Below are 18,433 nucleotides of genomic sequence, written 5' to 3'. Positions count from 1 at the left end.
TGAATCTTTTGAACTTGTGGGCAAACTTGGCAAAATGAGCCATTTAGGCAGGACAGAAACCTACTATTAAATATTAATTAAGCCACCCCTATATAGGCCTTATATAGGCCTTATAACAGCAAAGGTAGGGTGCCCAGTATTTAAAAGAGGCACATGCAAGAAGTTAGTGTTGGCATGTACCTACAGTGACTATCCTCCAAACGCTGTTTTCACTGTGAAGGGCTACAGCTGTCCTATGAAAAAAAACTAAGTTCAGAAAAAAATCATATTTCTGCTATCTCTGGTTGGAATAATCCGAACAATCATTTTTAATAATTATTAAAAAATCCAATTCAGTTGTGAAGTCTGATCTTTAATAAATATTTAAGAAAGGTGACTTTTAAATAATTAGACTTTGCCTGCTTGAACCTCTAGTAGACTAATTAACATTGGTATGCCAGCAACTGACCTTTCTGAGCTTCCCCATAATGAGGCGTGCAAACTGCTACCAGAGCAGAACAAATGGCTACTGCATTTTAGCAGGAAGACTGAGTGAGAGGTTTGTGACAAATAACAGCTCAGAAAGAGCAGCAGGAGAGGGTTCAGGAACTTTAAAAACTTGAAAGTAACCATGGTGAAGCTGGCCTATTTATAGTCAAGTTTAAGGGGAGAAGGCTCCCTGTAGTCAGTTTAGCACTAGCCCACTGGGAGAGGGAGATGGTCTTAGAACCAGTTTTGTGTAGCTGAGGAGGAGGGAACTGCTCACACAACACACCCTTGTTGTCACACATGCCACCTCCAGGGGCTGAAAGGCTGTGCCATCTTGGATTTTCCTAAGAATAGTGCACTGTGGGGTAGTTTGCAGTAAGATAAAAAAAAGGGTGTGCTACAAATGTGAGAATGTTTGCCCTTAAAAGAATTTCTCATTGGTTTGGAAGTGTCCATAAGTCACCCCCACTCACTGTCTAGTAAATCCTACAAAAGTAGCACCTCCCTCCCAGCTCATCAGAACACTCTCTGAAACTGTGGAAGAACAGACGGGGACTGTACCTGCTGCTTGAGACTTGAAGAGCTGGACCTGCTTTCACTTGTACCCAGGACTACGAAGTGGACTCAAATGGAAAGTTGTCTGACCTTCTGTGTGGCTGCAGGGACACCACAAGCTGACTGAGGCCTTTTTCCTAAAGGGCTCAGCTGACCAGGATGAACTGGACCTGAACTGAACCCTGATGGTGTTCTCTACTGGACAAAGTCCTGCCTCTCAAGTGTCGGCCATGAGGTCCTGGGAGTATTAGGAGTGACCGACAGGAAATGCTAAAAAAAACTCTGAAAAGATATGACTTAGAACATTTTTGAACTTCTACAAGCTTTGAAGTGTCAGCAGGACTTCACAGCAAAAGTATCCAATTTCTGAGGAACTTCATCGAATACAAAGTCAGGCTTGCCTGCTTGAGGGTTTGAGCTTGATAAAAAGGGCCAAGTCCGAAGCCAGAAATCATGTTCAGCACAAAGGCGTGAAAAGTATCCACTCAACGCGAGGTCTTCAGCGGCCGCAACATTTTCATTTTTCCCACTTGCAGAATTTACAACCAAAACCAACTGCTTCAGTGGGACATCATCCAGTGGCTATCCGGCTTCAAGAGAACGTAGGCAGATACAGCTGCAACTTTACCCCAATGGAGGATTTTGACTTCTACCACAGAGACAAAGTCAGAAGGCAAATTCTTTGACTGAGACAAACCCACTTGCTGATCTGACCCAAACTCCATCACGTCTAGCCTAAAATAGTGCTGAGGTCCCGGTTAACTGTGATTACTGATTGGTGCTCTGCTTTTTTTCTGCTTCTTTTTGCCTTAATTCTTTAAAAATGTATATTTCTGGATCCTACTTATTGCATTTGTTTCTTCGTGGGGTCATTTTGTTCATTAAAGATTCCTCTATTTTTATACATTTGTTGTGTGATTTTAATAGTGTTGATTTTGACTTTTTAAATGCTTTGTTACCGCCAACTATGTTACACATTTTTCTAAGTTAAGTCTGGGCTGAACCCAGGTTTAAATTACTGCAATTGTCTTTTACCCTGACAAGTCAATGGCCTTATTCTTTGTGATTGACTCATATGCACCTCAATTAATACCCTACTTTCTTACGGGGAGATTGTAATGATCCATTGGAATCCATATGAAGATAGAATTAAAAGTACTATTCTGGGGCCTTTAAGTGATACGAGCAGCAACAAAATCAAGGTCTCATTGCAGACAATGTGCAAACTTGATTATTAATAATTCATTTGGCCCAACGGTGCATTAGTGGGTGTAAAAGTCTACATATTCTGAGTCTGTGACTCATGATCTTGGAGTTACACCAATGATATTTTCACACATCTAAGCTGAACATAATTCTGCGAAAAAGTTTGCAAGCCAGAACCGTAATGTAAGTTTGAAAGCTATCTTATTTTAGAAGCACTATTGGGCAACTTCCATCCCTGTAACAATGCTCACCCCCTGCAGTCCACAGATTGTTTATGAAGTAAGCTCTAGAATGACCTACGATAACACGGGGTCCTCTCCTACCGATGGGCACTAACCTGTATAGTACTAATGGTACCCACCGGATTCACAACCTTTGTGATGCTTCATTCCATCACCACAAACGAGTGTGCACATTATTTGATGTCTTAATGTTCATTATTCATTTACTTTCTATTCATTGAGTACATTATTGTTATAATTACACTCTTTGGCATCTCTGCCTTCCAATAGAATTCACCTATGCGTTCTTGGAATTAACAATTGCTACTTTCACTGTTAGTGCTCCTGGGTCCTCACTGATGTCAGCATACAGGCGCTCAGCCTTTATTGATTGTAGTTATATACTGTTGTGTTACCCCAGCCTATTTCTCTTGGACACATCCCTTAGATGCGTACTTTATTGCAATACAACAATTAAACTGTATTGGAGATATAATAAAACATGCCAATAAAAACTATCAAAAACAAAAATGAATCTGGCTGTAGAATGGAAAGAAAATTCTTCCAATGTAAACTCTTCCATAACGATACATTACATGCATCAAACAAGGGAGCAATGGGTATAAGGCCTGACTTTGATAAACGTATGGCTGATTTTTCTGTTACCTAGGTGTGTATACCGACAGGGTAATAACCAGTCTACTAGAACAGGTATTCCATCCCTTGCAATACCTAAGCCCAACCTTTGGATGACCAAATGATAACATTAGATCACTAACAAGATTTTGATGGGAATCCATCTCTGGATCTTGGGTCTCACCTACTTTTGCTGGTGGTTAAATGCGTTGGGTTATTAATTCCGTGTAAAACTTATTGGTTATTTACCGTATACATTTGTGACATCCAGTCTTATGAGTTCAGAGTACATAGTTGACTCTTTTTTCTGTTTTTTTCTTAGACCCCCAGGTTTATTTGTATTTTACAGTATGACCATTAGGGGATGATAGCCTGGGCAGGTCTTAAAACTCCCTTAGACCCTCCAATCCTCGTTTATGCAAGTATTTTCTGAGCAGCTGCCGGCTGCGGATCTTTTCTAATAACTACACTTTATAGATAGTTTTTTCTAATTACATTATTTCGAATTAGTTTCTTTCTTTCTCTCATTCGGCTCCTTCTGGAGTTCCCCACTCCGGCTGTCTGACAACAGCTTTCATTCCACTAACATGGCTGAACGTCAAGGTTTGACATATGACGATTCAGTCTTTCAATCAATATTGGACAACATGCCGAGCATCTTAGAATCACTTCCCAGCCCTTCTTCAGGCTCTACAGATGACTGGGCTAAAGTATTAACACTCAAAAAATCATACTCTCGGACAGCAGTACATGGTATCGCCATGGCGGAGTACCTACGGGCAAGTTGTGCTCCTCCTGGACTGATCGTTAGGAATGCCCCTAGACTCTTCCTGACTGATAAGGCATTCCTCAAGGACTGGTCCCTAATAGCTTGGCGGTGCACCAGGGACTGGTTGATCCTGATAATAAGCACCGCCAAGAGGGTAGCAGATGCTATCCTAATAGAGATCCAGGTCCTTGAAGGACAGATTAAAGCAACCATTACACCCACACTTTTTAAAAAACAATCAGAAGAGTCTAATAAAAACAATAAAGAGTTTAATTATTCCATCTTGAAAATAAAAATAGACAAGTTCAAGAAAGATCTGGACAAGTTTAAAATGGATGTAGTTTACCCCTACACTAGTGACTCTTATAAAGCGCCTGAGTTCAAGAGAAATGGTAGGGTGTATGGTTCCAACTACTCTGGTTCCAGTACTGACTCTGAGAGTGATCCTGACACTGCTGGCCTTTCATCTTACACTGGCAGAGGACAAGGTCGCCCCATACGTTCTCAACACTACAGAGGGCAACAACATCAACAACGCTGGTGGCACCTATTCCTTGGGGGCCTCCAGGTGCTTTCCAATACCCATTGCAGCCCCCTATGGGCTCTTTTCCAGGTTAACAGAACTTTAATAGCCCCCCTGTTTTAGGGTTTGGTTAACGCCGATCAAGAGGCAGAAGAAGAAACAATACACAAACCCAGGTACAATCGGAGGATCAAACGGGACCACACACAGGAACACGGAGCCAAATGAGGGGGACCCCTCGCCCGTGACCGGATGTGGTGAACCTAGTTTAGTGATTAACCTTAGTAACAAAACCCTTTCCACTCTTGAAGAGGTGGTTCTGAACAAAGGCTTAGGTTATGTGATTACTGACATGGGTGATCCCTTTAAACTTCAGGTAGAACTAGCTCATTTCTTTCGGAAATTACGTTTGCACTACTTTTTCAAAGACAAAGGGAACAAAGATGGAGAAACACATGATGACAACACAGGGTTAAGGATCAAATCATCCTTTTTACCTCCAGCACACTCTGTACCGCTCCAAGTAGCGACTTTTGAGAGGGCCGTGAAAGATGATGTGGAGAAACTCTGGCAAACACAAACTAGCGCCTTTAAGAACCTCTCCAGACTTGAAGAACAAGCCCTACAAACCTTGGCTGAAGATCCCCTTATCACAATCAAGCCAGCGGATAAGGGGGGATCGATAGTAGTGCAGGACACATCAGTGTACAGAGCAGAATGCCTTCGTCAACTGGGAGATACTAACTCGTATGTTCCCCTGAGTACGGACCCTACTGACAGACTCACACACGAAATTAAGATCTTGATTAAAGAAGCCCTGAATGAGGGGTGGATTACGGCACGTGAGGCACAGTTCCTACAAACTCAGAGTCCTACTATGCCTTACTTTTATACTCTGCCCAAAGTCCACAAGACCCAAAGACCACCACCAGATAGACCAATAATATCTGGTCAGGGGTCCCTTCTGGAGCCCCTTTCTGCATTTGTAGACTTTTTTCTTAGGCCTCTGGTGCAGACCATGCCTACTTATTTGAAGGACACTAAAGACATTCTAAGGGTAATCCCAGAGATTGACTTCAATGCCGAGACAGACCATCTGGTCTCGCTAGATGTAGAGTCCCTTTATACCTCCATCCCCCAGGATGAGACTTTAGAGACAATCATGTCCATCCTGGAGGGGGCTAATTTGGAAGTCAATGACGCCTGTCTCTTTCATCATGGCTCTAGCCAGGATTGCCATGAAAGAGAATTTCTTCAAATACGAGAACACCATATACCTGCAGGTCTCAGGGACCAGTATGGGAAGTATTTTCGCTCCCAGTTTGGCGAACCTGTATGTCCACGTCTTTGAACAGGAACAGGTCCTTACTATCAACAATCCCTTCCTCTCACACATCCACTGGTGGAAGCGCTACATAGACGACATTCTCGTAGTCTGGCGAGGCGATGAGCAGTCTATTGTATCGTTCCACCAGTGGCTCAACACTCGCAACCAGTTTCTGAGATTCACAGTTGAAAGTAGTAAAGAAAGGATTTCTTTTCTTGACCTTTCTATTTGCGTAACTCAGACTGGTCTAGAAACTGCGCTATATAGAAAATCTATGGCCAGAAATTCACTGCTATTGTACGAGAGCCAGCACCCTAAAGCCCTAAGGGATAATTTGCCATATGGGCAATTCTTGCGAGTGCGGCGTAACTGCTCAACATTAGAGACCTTTCATAAACACGCCGAAGGGCTCTCCCGTCAGCTGCAGGTGAGACATTATCCCAAAAAAACGGATTAAACGTTCATTGAAGAGGGCGGCTAATAACCATCGTAAGGCGCTGTTAGAGGCATCAACAGTTAAGCCTCCACTTGACCGGCTAACACTAGTGACCACGTTCAATACTAAATCTAATCAGTTTCTTTTTTTTTTTTTTTTTAAAAACCTTTATTTGAGCAAGCAGAAATGTACAAGGATGGGCCTACAACCACACGGGCCAGCCGCTAAAAAGGAGTAGATACATATCACATATGCCCGCAGAGGTAACCGTCAATCAACAATGCAATACTCCACATTATATACAGGACCAAAACAGGTTTTATATATATGAAAGAACAAACATATAGAAAGGCGAGAGTGTGTCACTGAAGGTCAGCCCAAGGGACGCGAGGGGGGGACAGCAGCGGAGGTGCAGTAGTAATAACCTAAGCACAAAGAAGTATGGAGTGGGGGGGGGGGGAGGGGGGCAGAGATCAGGAAGAAGAAGGGGGGAAGAGCCGGAGACACCAGCTCAGTCCCTATATGAAGATTCCGGGAACGCTAGCCTAAGGAGATAGGGTAACCTCGATAGTGTCCACAAGGGGAGGAGTACAAATGTCGCCACGGTGTTCGTTCCATTGACCCCACACCTTCACCCATGCCCTGGGTCTACCCCTGGCCACATAGACAGTTTTCTCACGGAACATGGACCAATCCATATTATCCTCCCATTGCGAGAGGGCAGGGGGCCTGGAGGCCCCCCAGAGTTGCGCCACATCTCGCTTCGCAACCATATAGCCCAGGGTGGCCCATCTAGTCTGCGCCACCGAATAGTCCGTGGGCTCCCAAACATTCAAAAGACAGCGACGGGGTTCCGGTCGCAAGGAAATCCCTGTCACCACAGTCATCAGATCAAGCACGGCTACCCAATAAGCAGCCACCATCGGGCACTCCCAAAGAATATGCAGGAAAGTAGCACGCAAACCACACCCACGCTTACACAGTCCATCGGAGGAAAAGCCCATCACCATCAGTCGCGGGCCCGTCACGTACACCCGATGAAGGATCTTCAATTGGACCAGACGGAGTCGAGCCGATATAGCCACCTCCTTCGGAGAGGAGAGGGCCGATTGCCAATCCTCGTCATCAAGTTCCAACCCATCTCCCAGCCACTGTTCCCGAAGTCGGGCCAATAAGTCAGTCCGATTGTTAATCAACTTTTTATAGATCAGGGAGATAGTGCTATCAGGAAGATGTTCGTCAAGGATACGGTCCTCAAGTGGGGAAGAGTCAGGCGGAATCTCACCAGGAGCAAACACCGAAACCAAAGCATGCCTGACCTGTAAATAACGAAAGAATTCCCGACTACTCAGGCCGTAGTCAGCCTGGAGGGCCTGAAACGGGCGCACAGAACCCTTAGAATATACATCCCCCACTTTAGAGATCCCAATCAAGTCCCAACGGTCAAAACCCTTGGAAGACCAAAGACCGCCCAGACGTTCCGAAGCATAAAGCGGCGTCGCCAACGTCAAGCGATCCTCCCAGCCCAGGCTCACATTCGCAGCACGCCACACCGTCAAGGCAGTCAAAGTAGGTCCCACAAGATGGCGTCCAGCGGAGCGAGAATAGAGCACTCTATTAAAGTCCCCTCCCGGAAGCTGAAGTTTATCCATCTCAAACGCCGGATTACGACCCGGAGAGAACATAGCGTGATTAATAGCGGACAGATGGGAAGCCCAGTAGTATCTCTTAATATCGGGGAGCGCCATGCCCCCATCATACCACGGGATGGAAAGTTTCGCGAGAGCAATGCGCGGTCGCCCATCCCAAATAAGTTGCCTCTGAAGGCTCTCAATCTCCCGAAAATAAGTCTTGGGGACAGGATCATAATAATTCTGGAGAGCGTAGAGAAACCGCGGTAGTGACATCATCTTAAACAGGGCCGCCCGACCCAGTGGAGACAGGGGAAGTTTGCGCCAGCGGGCAACGTCCAAACGGAGCCTAAGCAACGGGGGAAGGAGATTACGATCAAAACGAAGGGACGGATCCAAGGTAACGAAAACCCCCAAGTATTTGAAACCATCCCGGACCACCTGAAGAGGAAGTCTACTCGGCAACGGAGGCAAGATACCAGATAAAACGTATACACAGGATTTAGACCAGTTGATGACGAGACCTGAGTTCGCGCCAAAGGACGCGAGAACGTCAAATAAAACAGATAAAGACTTGCGAGGAGAAGTAAGATACAAGAGGATGTCGTCCGCATAAAGCGAGACGCGGTCTTCGAAGTCCGGGGCCCAACGAATACCTTTAAGGGACGGTTCCCAACGGAGCCAGGCCGCCAACGGTTCAAGAGCGAGCGCGAACAAAAGAGGGGACAAGGGGCAACCCTGACGGGTACCCCTGCCCAAGGAGAAGGGGGCCGACACTCTACCGTTCACAACAACTTGCGCCAGAGGTTCCGCGTACAACAGCCTAACCCAGTTAATAAACTCGCACCCGAATCCAAATTTCTCAAGTGTTGCCCATAAATAGGGCCACTCCACAGTATCAAAGGCCATCGAGGCATCCAGGGACGCCAAGATGGCCGGTTCAGTCAAAAGCCCCGCCCTCGCAAGCGCGCCGTGAAGGCGACGTAAATTCAGAGCAGTGTTGCGATGCGGGATAAAGCCAGATTGATCCGGATGGACCAACTCCCCAAGAACCGAAAGGAGACGGGTCGCCAAAAGTTTAGCCAACACCTTAGGTTCAACATTTAATAGGGATATGGGCCTATACGAGGAACAGAGGTCACGCGGTTTACCCTCTTTGGGAATGACGACGATTGTCGCCAGACGCTGATCATAAGGAAGTATGTTCCGCTCACGAGATTCTAGAAACATGGCGCGGAGATGCGGCGCCACCTTATCGGGGCGTAATTTGTACAACTCAATAGGCAAACCGTTCGGGCCCAGTGCTTTGCCCGAACGGAGCGATCGAAGTGCATTGGCTATCTCATCATTCGTAAAAGGGGAGTCCAAAGCAATACGGTCCAAGTCGGTGACACAGGGCAAAGAGATATCACGCAGAAGAAGGCGGGAGTCAGCAACATCCCTCACAGACACGGGAGCATATACCACACGGAAATATTCCGCGAAACGATCAACAATGGCGGTCGGATCAATCACATTCTCACCACTCGCAGACTGAATCACGGGCACTACACGATTAACTCTTTCTTTCTTGTCCAACCACGCCAGGAGTTTGCCCGCCTTGTCACCCACATCGTACAGTCTGCCCTGCTGTTCACGAAACATCACCTTTGCAGCGTCAGTGACCAGAGATTTATATGCAAACTGTTTTAGACCCAGGGCATGGAGTTTCTCAGGCGTGACACCAGATTCCAACTCGTCCTCCAAAGCAGAGATCTCCCCCTCAAGGTCCACCACCTCCTTCCTCCCTGCCCTCTTAGCTTCAACAATCAAGGAAAGGGCCTGACCACGGATCACAGTTTTAAAAGCTTCCCACAGGGACACAGCCGAAGAGACCGACCCCTCATTTTCCAGGAAATATGCATCCATAGACTTGAGCAAGAGGGTACGAGTCCCAGGGGAGGAAAGATACCAAGGGTTAATGGGAGCCACTCGGCCCGCCGCCTCTACCCCAACCTCAAAACGAAGCCAGAGCGGCGAGTGATCAGAAATACCCCTCGGCAAATGTAAGATCTCGCGAACCGCCGATGATTGGGCTGCGGGCATCAGGAAATAATCCAGCCGGGACAGACTGCCATGGGCCCCAGAATGGAAGGTGTATTGGAGCTGAGTAGGATGCAACAGTCGCCAGCAGTCCACAAGGCCAAAGGTATCTAAAAACCCTCCCAACCACTGCTGAGCCTGCGGGGTATCTCTAGGGGGATGGCGATCGTGGAGGCCAGAAAGCACCGAATTAAAATCACCGGCAAGGAAGAGAGTGCTATCAGGGAGATCTAACAAAACACGGCCCAAGTCAGTAAAAGTAGAGGCTTGCAAACCCGGGGGAACATAAACATTGAAGAGAGATAGGGTGCGGCCTTCATATCTACCCACCAGGACAGTATATCTCCCACGGTCATCATGAATCACCTCATCGATAGCCAGGGGGAGGGAGGTTCGAACAAGAATACCCACACCCCTAGATCCGGAGGTAAACCCCGAGTGCGCCACAAGGCGGTAGCCCCATCTATTCATTGCATAACAAACATTACCAATCAAATGGGTTTCTTGCATGAAAACAATGTCCGGTGACAAACGTCGTATACATTTTAAGACCACACTGCGCTTAATACGATCTCCTAGGCCATTAACGTTCCAGGAAAGAAATTTCAACCCTCTACCCCCCATCCCATCCGCCCGAGCCCAGATCCCTCGTCCATGAGCTAGACATCAGAAACAGCAGCAAACACAGGAGCAACTCGCCTTGAAAACAACACACAGAAAAGAAAAAACTTCCCAACCCCCCACCCCCAAACTGAAGAGAAACACCCCCCACCCTGCACCCCTGCAAAAAGCTAAAGAGCCACCCCAACCTGCAGTGTGCCTGTCGCCCAAGAACCCCTATTCTACACAAAGACCCCGGAGGAGGAAAGGTCTCCGTTCCATCCACCCCCCGACCTCAGCAAGAACAAAAATAACAAACGAAAGACAGTGCGATCACATTGTAGAGGGACGCCGGCCAACACACCTGAGAATGTATTCAAAAGAAGACGTAAGAGCCGAACAGTTAGATCTCCACCCCACCTTCGGCACCACCAGGGTGAGCGGCGGAGTCTGTCTCAGGAGGACGATCAGGCAATGAGTCCAGCCAGTCATTAACAGCATCTGGCCGATCAAAGAAAAGGGTACGTTCATTGTATTCAACCCGGAGTCTAGTGGGAAAGAGCATGGCATAACGTAGACCCCGATCTCGGAGACGTTTCTTGGCACCACGAAACTCCATACGTTGTCTCTGAACCTGTTGGGAAAAGTCCGGGTAAAAGTTCACCGTAGCATTCTCAAAGGCCACCGGGCCCTTCACCCGCGAGGCCTGCAGGATAGCGTCCCGGTCTCTATAATGAAAAAGCTTCGCTACAATGGGTCTCGGCGGGGCTCCCGGCTTGACTTTGCCCCCTGGAACACGATGTGCACGTTCCACCGTGAAAAATTTTGTGAGACCAGAAGGGGCCAAGTGATTCAAGACCAGATCCTCAACCAGGAGATCCACCGAGTGGGGTTCAGGGTTTTCCGGTACACCAACCAGGCGAACATTGCAGCGACGCGCCCTATTTTCAAAGTCCTCCAGGCGACGGGTCATGAAGTCGTTCCCCCGACGGAGATTTCCAATCTCTGTTTGGAGCTCCGAGACATCATTCGTAAGGCTAGAGGATTTAATATCCAGTGATTGTACCCTCTCATTCGTCTTGCCAAGATCAGCACGAATCAGATTCACCTCAATAGCCACGGTGTCAAGTTTGTGGGCCAAGGCCTCGTACTGCAGGCCGATGGATTCCCTCACGCCCGAGATGGCGCCCATGATATCCTGTAGGGAGGGCTCCGCCGACTCTTCCAAAATTCGTTCGGACGCTATACTAGAACCAGGCAGGGCAGCTCCGGGGGACCCCTTAGAATGGGTATAACGGTCCATGACATTTGATTGAACTGGAGCTCCGCGCAGAGGTGTTTTTGTCTTGCGCGTCTCTCTGTCCCCTCTGCCCGCCATTTTGAAGATGCGTCACGGGACAAGCCACCAGGGTCGACGGGCCCGACACCCAAAGCACAGGATCAAAAGTACATAAAAAGGGGGCACAACTCGGGTAGAGGTCGCCAGGCCAGCAAATAGGTCACACGAAAGCCCAACAGCCGATCTGCCTCCAAGTCTCAGTCGCAACACGACATCCACGTCCGTGGCCCAAGTCGGAACAGAATCGAAACCGAAACTTAGGAAGGGGGGACCCACAAGGCCAGATCTCCTGCCGTTGTTGTTCAATTGCAGGACGGCTACAGTACCGCACCCCGTCCCGGGCGCACCTCAAGGGCGGGGCCCAAAAGTTCAGAGCACCATATCTCAGGAATACGAGATCCAAATCGATTTCAGAAAAGTGCCAGGGTAATCAGCCAAACGTCCCCTACACGAATTCTTGCAAGAAATCAGGATTCAGCCAGGATAAAATGTCGGGAGCGGCGAGGGTCCGGAGAGCGCTGTGCTCAAGCGGCCATCTCGGATGCCCGCCAAGCTCCTCCCTAAAAAATCTAATCAGTTTCAACGCATTGTGAGACATCACTGGAAAGTTCTCAATTTTGGGAACGATAAGATCGAACAACCCCTTTTTGCATTCAAAAGGTCCAGCAGTCTGAGAGACCGGTTGATACATACCCGACCCAGAGAAACTCCCAAAAGAGCGATAGGGACACTCTGGGACTCAGTGGCAGTGACCGGACATCACCCATGCAGGAACTGCTCGGTTTGTCCACAGACATCTAAGGTCACTCAGATAGACATAGGAACAGATCGCCCTTGGGTTCTGAGAAATTTTTCGAATTGTAATAGCTCACAAGTAATCTATTTACTTACCTGTCCCTGTCGAGAGAAGTACGTGGGGATGACTACAAGAAAAGTGCGGACGAGGATGTTGGAGCACAAAAGTGCGTTTAGATGCAAAAAAAGTGTCTCCAAACTCACGAAACATTTTATTGAGCATAACCATAGTGAAACTGACTTCACATGGACAGTCCTGGAGAAACCCTTTATACCTTCGTATATTGGGGACGTTTCAAAATATCTGTTCGTTAGAGAACAAAAATGGATCTTCAGATTATCTTCAAACTCCTGGGGTCTTAACGATGAAATACCTTGGACCATGTTGTGACCAGCTCATGACACTCTGGACAGAGAATACAACATACCTGATTCCTATGAGGGGTACTTTATTGTGCACTGATAATTATTGAACTTCTCTTCCGAGGATTTACACTTACCTAGTATAAGCAAGTGCTATCCCTCATTGACATCTCTTCCATGGTAGTAATTGTCAGTAATTTTTATACCACTGTTACGCTATTGGTTTGGATACAAGTTCCATATTCTGATATTGTCAGACAACTGAAACATCCTGAAATTGTCAAATGTCTATTTAAAAATATCTCTCCTGTTAACAGACACTCAGACACAACGGAGTGGCTGTTGTACTTCTGCTTTATTTATCTTGTCTTGAGCAGAAATGAGTAATCGTTTGATCTAGGAGGCCGCTCAGAGAGACTTTTGTGCCCTATCTGTTAAGTGTATCTTTAACAAGTGATGAGTGAGTTGAATGACATAACTAAGCATTGCAGTATTAATAGCAAACTGTAAAGAATCTATAGACGGAGCCACGTTGCAGTCTTAGCTACCGTAAGAAATGAAGATATTATAATATAATACATCACGCTTGTGCAATACATGCAATAGCTTTATTAACAGTCATGGCAAGGACATACTTACAGTAGACCTTCCATTTACCAATTTAAGGTCATTCCTTTCAATGACACACTTGGGGATCGAACTCCTGTCTTTTTGAAGATTGAACTACAATTCCCATAGATATGACGTCATATTGTAGTACTCCGCTCTCTCGCGAGATCAGGCTTTAGACAATCTGTGAGACTACGCGATGCCGGTAAGTACATTCTCACCGGTCCGGGCGTTAATATATCGAAGAAGTATGGGGCTTGTCATAGCTTTACTCCATTAGGTGAGCCTTTCAGGCTTCTTAACACTAATAAATGTGCAAAAAACGAGTAGACAGAACACTCGACAGAGCGAACAATGAACGCTCCAATTGGCCAACGGTTTACACGTGATTCAATCTAACGTGTTTTACAGGTAGCTGATCTTGAAAGAGAGGCCCAATATAAGACATCCCTTGCTCCTCTTCCGTTGCCTCCCCCAACCTCAGGAACCGTCCGAGGTAACGACGGAGAGGTAAGCAATGGATTAATCAGCTGGTCTATTCATTTAACCCTTGCGGTTGAAGGCAGACATAGAGTTAAGAGAGCACCTCTCTCCTCACTTAGATTGCTTAAGTCAGAGAGCTTGTGAGTGAGCCTAGGAGATAGTTTCTTGTGAGGATGAGCTCTAGAGTTAAGACAGTTACAAGGGACTCTCAAGTTGTGGAAAGGAGCAGTTTCTTTCCTTTCCCCTAAATGTGAGCATCCTTTTTTCTTACCTTTATAGAGCGTGGCCTCCCTTATCCTGAGCTTGGTCCAGGCGAGGTGAGGTAATACCCCCTGTCATTATGGGTGAGTAAGGAATCTCTGTTGTCCCTTACATTTGAATTTTTGATTTATATACAGAGTTATACCCAATGTACTTACACCATTTTGCATTTCATTGTAGGTGAACGATACACCATTTGACATGGAGGAATAGGAATACATATACTTTATGGTTTTACTTTATTCACAGTTTATATGTTTTTTTCATTGTAGTTTGCACTAGCAGTTGCAAAAAAACCTTTATTAGAACAGAGGCCCTGAAGAAAGCCTTGGGAGGTAGCCCCCCCTTTATGGCAGAAACATGTCGGCCCACAAGCAGTTATTTGTTTACACTGCGCTTTAGCGCTGTTCTGGTTTTTAATCAGAAAGAGGCTTACAACTATTAAAGGTGTCTTGCTGTTCGTCCTCTATTCTAATTTTATTCTTCACTTTACACACACTCACGTTTTTGCACTGCACTTGGTCTCATTTAGTGATCACACGCATGGTCTACAAGTAATCGTGGGCTTGACCCCAGTCCTACATGGTGGGTCTGGAAGCAGTCTCAATGATCTAGAGACACACCAGCCCAACCTTTGGATGACCAAATGATAACATTAGATCACTAACAAGATTTTGATGGGAATCCATCTCTGGATCTTGGGTCTCACCTACTTTTGCTGGTGGTTAAATGCGTTGGGTTATTAATTCTGTGTAAGACTTATTCGTTATTTACTGTATACATTTGTGACATCCAGTCTTATGAGTTCAGAGTACATAGTTGACTCTTTTTTCTGTTTTTTTTCTTAGACCCCCAGGTTTCTTAGTATTTTACAGTATGACCATTAGGGGATGATAGCCTGGACAGGTCTTAAAACTCCCTTAGACCCTCCAATCCTCGTTTATGCAAATACCTAATCCTATCCATCAATGGTGTGTTCATTTTTACATTGGCAACAACTTATTACAAGCTAGGGGCACTTGTAAAATAACTAAAACAATAGAAACATGCATAAAATATAACAGCAAGAAATATGACAAGTATATTCCAATCATTGGTTAGAAGGCTGAAGGAATGCAAGCAGGCCCAACTAATCATACTAGGCACTGAATGTTTCCTGCTGTGGGGCCGGTTTTGTTGCTTGGCGCCGGGTATGCTGTGGGTCCTGCTTGCAGTGCTTTGGAGCTTTACAAACAAGCAATGCAAAACAAATGGTTTTAAAGCATGCCCAGTCAAACTATGCTTGCCGCAAAGCCTGTCTCCTGCAGGGTTGTCACAAGCAGCAATGAGCTTCAGGGCACTAGGGTGAAGGTGATGAGTGGTCTGCTGTTGCTTGGGTCAAACAGTCCAGTACATATATGATAGAGGCTCTTCAAAATTTAAAAGAGTATATTTCCTCCTAATCTGAATATTGCAACACATTTAAGATTATTATAATAAAATATATCACTGTATGGAGCGACAATTGCTATAAGTGATGCTCATCATGGACTTAACATTCATGTCCCTTCACCACTGTCCTGACAACGATGCTTCTAGTAAACCAAGAGGTAAGACACTTGTCTTTTGTCCCTATATGTGTCCTAGAATGCTACTAAAGATGGAGTCACAATATAGTCTTTTGCATTTGTGCAACACACTCTTGAACTAATGTGTTTAAAGAGGCTCTTGGGATTATGAAGGAAAAGGAGACAGTGTGAAAAGGAAGGCTAGGATGACACAATTTGGTCAAGTGAAAACTGGGATTAATGTGAGGTTTCGTGGTTTCAAGTTGTGTAATTTGGCCACTACACGGGTATATCTCTCTCCCATTTTAAATCAAAGCTTAATGTTTTGTGTTTAATTATGTTTGAAATACCTCCGGAAAATGCATGTTTCACAAGGCTTCGTGGTGGTAGTGCTTGGGGAGAGTGACGTTTTGAAGCAGAAGTAACATGGAAACCATAACACACACCCTTGATAAGTACATTGAGACCGTTTGCGCTGTGTAGCTAAAAGTTGTTATTCGTTGTCCTCCGTTCTTGAATGTATTCATCCACCCCCTCCTCAGCCATTCAACTTTGAATTCATTCATTGAACATTGCAGTCATGTCTCCAATTTTCATCCATTCAATGACTGGGCAAGGTTGCATAATGAAATATGTGTTGTAAATGCACATTATTTGCAATTTTTTTCAAAGATTTCTTGAGGAGAGAACCCCTGTAAAGTTCCCTTGCACTGGCCAAGCTTGCTCGCTATGCTCGCTATGTGCAGTATGACGGCTGGTCTGAGAATTGCCATGGCAGCTTTTGGTTCTCAGTCCGACCCTGAAGGCAAGTGAAGGTATTTCCTTAAAAACAGTTACTAGATGACTTCATTTTATCAGGGATTACATGACATTCATTTAACAATTTACTGTATTCTGTAACTTGGAGTCCTGATTACATCCATTGAACCAATTTGACTAGAGTACTATAAGTCACAGTGGTTTGTAAAAGAAAAAAAGATAGGGTTCAGTGCCCCCAAATGAAACGAAGTCAGCGTATGAATTGCAGGCACCCCAGTTTGGAAACAAGAAGAGGGAACCCGCTGCTTACTGTTTTCTGAGCTTTGCTTTCTGTAGAGCATGCATTAACCCTGCCAAAACCTCCAGTTAAGTGTATGCGCTTTAGACAGCCCATCTCCATCAAAACAGGCCCACAGCTCTGCCCTGCTTCCATGCACATGCTCCTGTTAGGGGCCTTGGAGTGCCACTAGTGAGGAGACAGCTTAAACATAACCTGGTGCTTTAAAACCCCAATAAAGTTTCAGAATGGAGAATATGGTGGAATAAAAGTAAGATGCAACGATGGTCCTGAAACTGCTCTGAAAGAGGGAAAATAAATCACACACACAGAGATCAGCCCATATACCTGTGGTAATTATAATGGGAACGGTGACAATGTGCACTCTATATGCTAAACCCTTAAAAACTTTTGTTAAAAATTCAAACGCATTATCCAAACATTGTGGGGCTTCCTAGTGCATGCCACTGTTTCTATTGAATTCTTGCTGATCGTGTAATCGGAATGAATTGATGTTTCCACTTTAACCTTTCTGAAATAGATATGAACAGTCATTGAACACAAAACCCTGACCAGTTGAAGTTCTCAGTCCAAATGAACTGCCTCGTCGTGGGTTGAGGAGCCCAAACCTGTCAGGGGGCCCCCATGTAGCCCAAGTTCAATGAATATATGGTAAACTGGGGGTCCTCATTTTATACAGGGGGGCATCACTTTGCGTTACGCCACTGCCTGTAACCATAAAGCTGACAACCGCAGGCTGTAGCCCCCCCCCCCCCCCACAGTCTCCCCTGAGCTGTGCGTGTCAGTGACGCATTAGATGTAACTGACCTTGGGTTCATCTATAAAAGTAATAAAAAGCAGTCAAATGACGGTTGTATAAAAACTCTTGAAGGTAGTTCGATTTTTCCTCTTCGTCGCACCTCGATTCTTATAGCCTTTAAGGGGCTGCTGTCGTCGCGTTGTCTGGCAGCAATTATCAATGTAACGACAATTCGAGGACCTACCTCAGGAAGACAGACCCGTTGCTGTCTGTGGGGCTGGGCTGGGCGTCATCGCTGGGGCTGAGTCCGGGGGTCTGCTGCTCGTCAAGGAACACCGAGTCATCGGAAGACAACCTGCTCATTATTTATTCTCAGAAGCCAGAATTATTGCTTATTCATGGAAAAGAATGAAACTAAAAAAACAAAGCAAGCTCGCTCCGCCAAGGCCTGAATTGTAGACCAACTGTTTGCTCTCAAAGACTGGAATATACTGTTCCCGGAAATATGCTGCTGGCCAGGCTCCAGGTCGGACTATGTTTTTATCAGTCAATGAGTAACATATTATTACGAGTTTGTGACAAAGCGAGGAATTTTTTCGTGGCTGCCTATTATTCTCAACTTTCTGTCACAGCAGAGGTTTCTCGAGGTATGTGTTCGGAATTGATTAAACTGCGCATGATGAATGGGTTTTTTTCAGTCAAATAATCCTCGTTCGCGGCGCACTTTGCCGCTGCGCATTCACACATTGAGGCTGGGCGGGTCTTTATCCACTGTTACCTGAGCGC

General features: G+C 45.9%; 1 protein-coding gene across 2 annotated transcripts in view; it reads right to left on the bottom strand.

Annotated features, from left to right (window-relative positions):
* Nucleotides 1–18,154, bottom strand: part of GRAMD2B (GRAM domain containing 2B) — a 609,764-nt gene extending 591,610 nt beyond the window's left edge. The window contains exon 1 of one of the 2 annotated variants that reach the window (XM_078675589.1): nt 17,892–18,154. In XM_078675589.1, the coding sequence (XP_078531715.1) occupies nt 17,892–18,010 (119 nt within the window). In that variant the 5' untranslated portion in view covers nt 18,011–18,154. The remainder of the gene's footprint in view (nt 1–17,891) is intronic. The other variant, XM_078675590.1, reaches the window with a different exon arrangement.
* Between the last annotated feature and the right edge of the window lie 279 nt (nt 18,155–18,433).

Source organism: Lissotriton helveticus, chromosome 2_1, assembly GCF_964261635.1.
Source record: "Lissotriton helveticus chromosome 2_1, aLisHel1.1, whole genome shotgun sequence".
In the NCBI taxonomy this organism is placed as follows: domain Eukaryota; kingdom Metazoa; phylum Chordata; class Amphibia; order Caudata; family Salamandridae; genus Lissotriton; species Lissotriton helveticus.
Note: the sequence above shows the minus strand (reverse complement) of the source record. Positions and strands in the feature narration are given on the sequence as shown.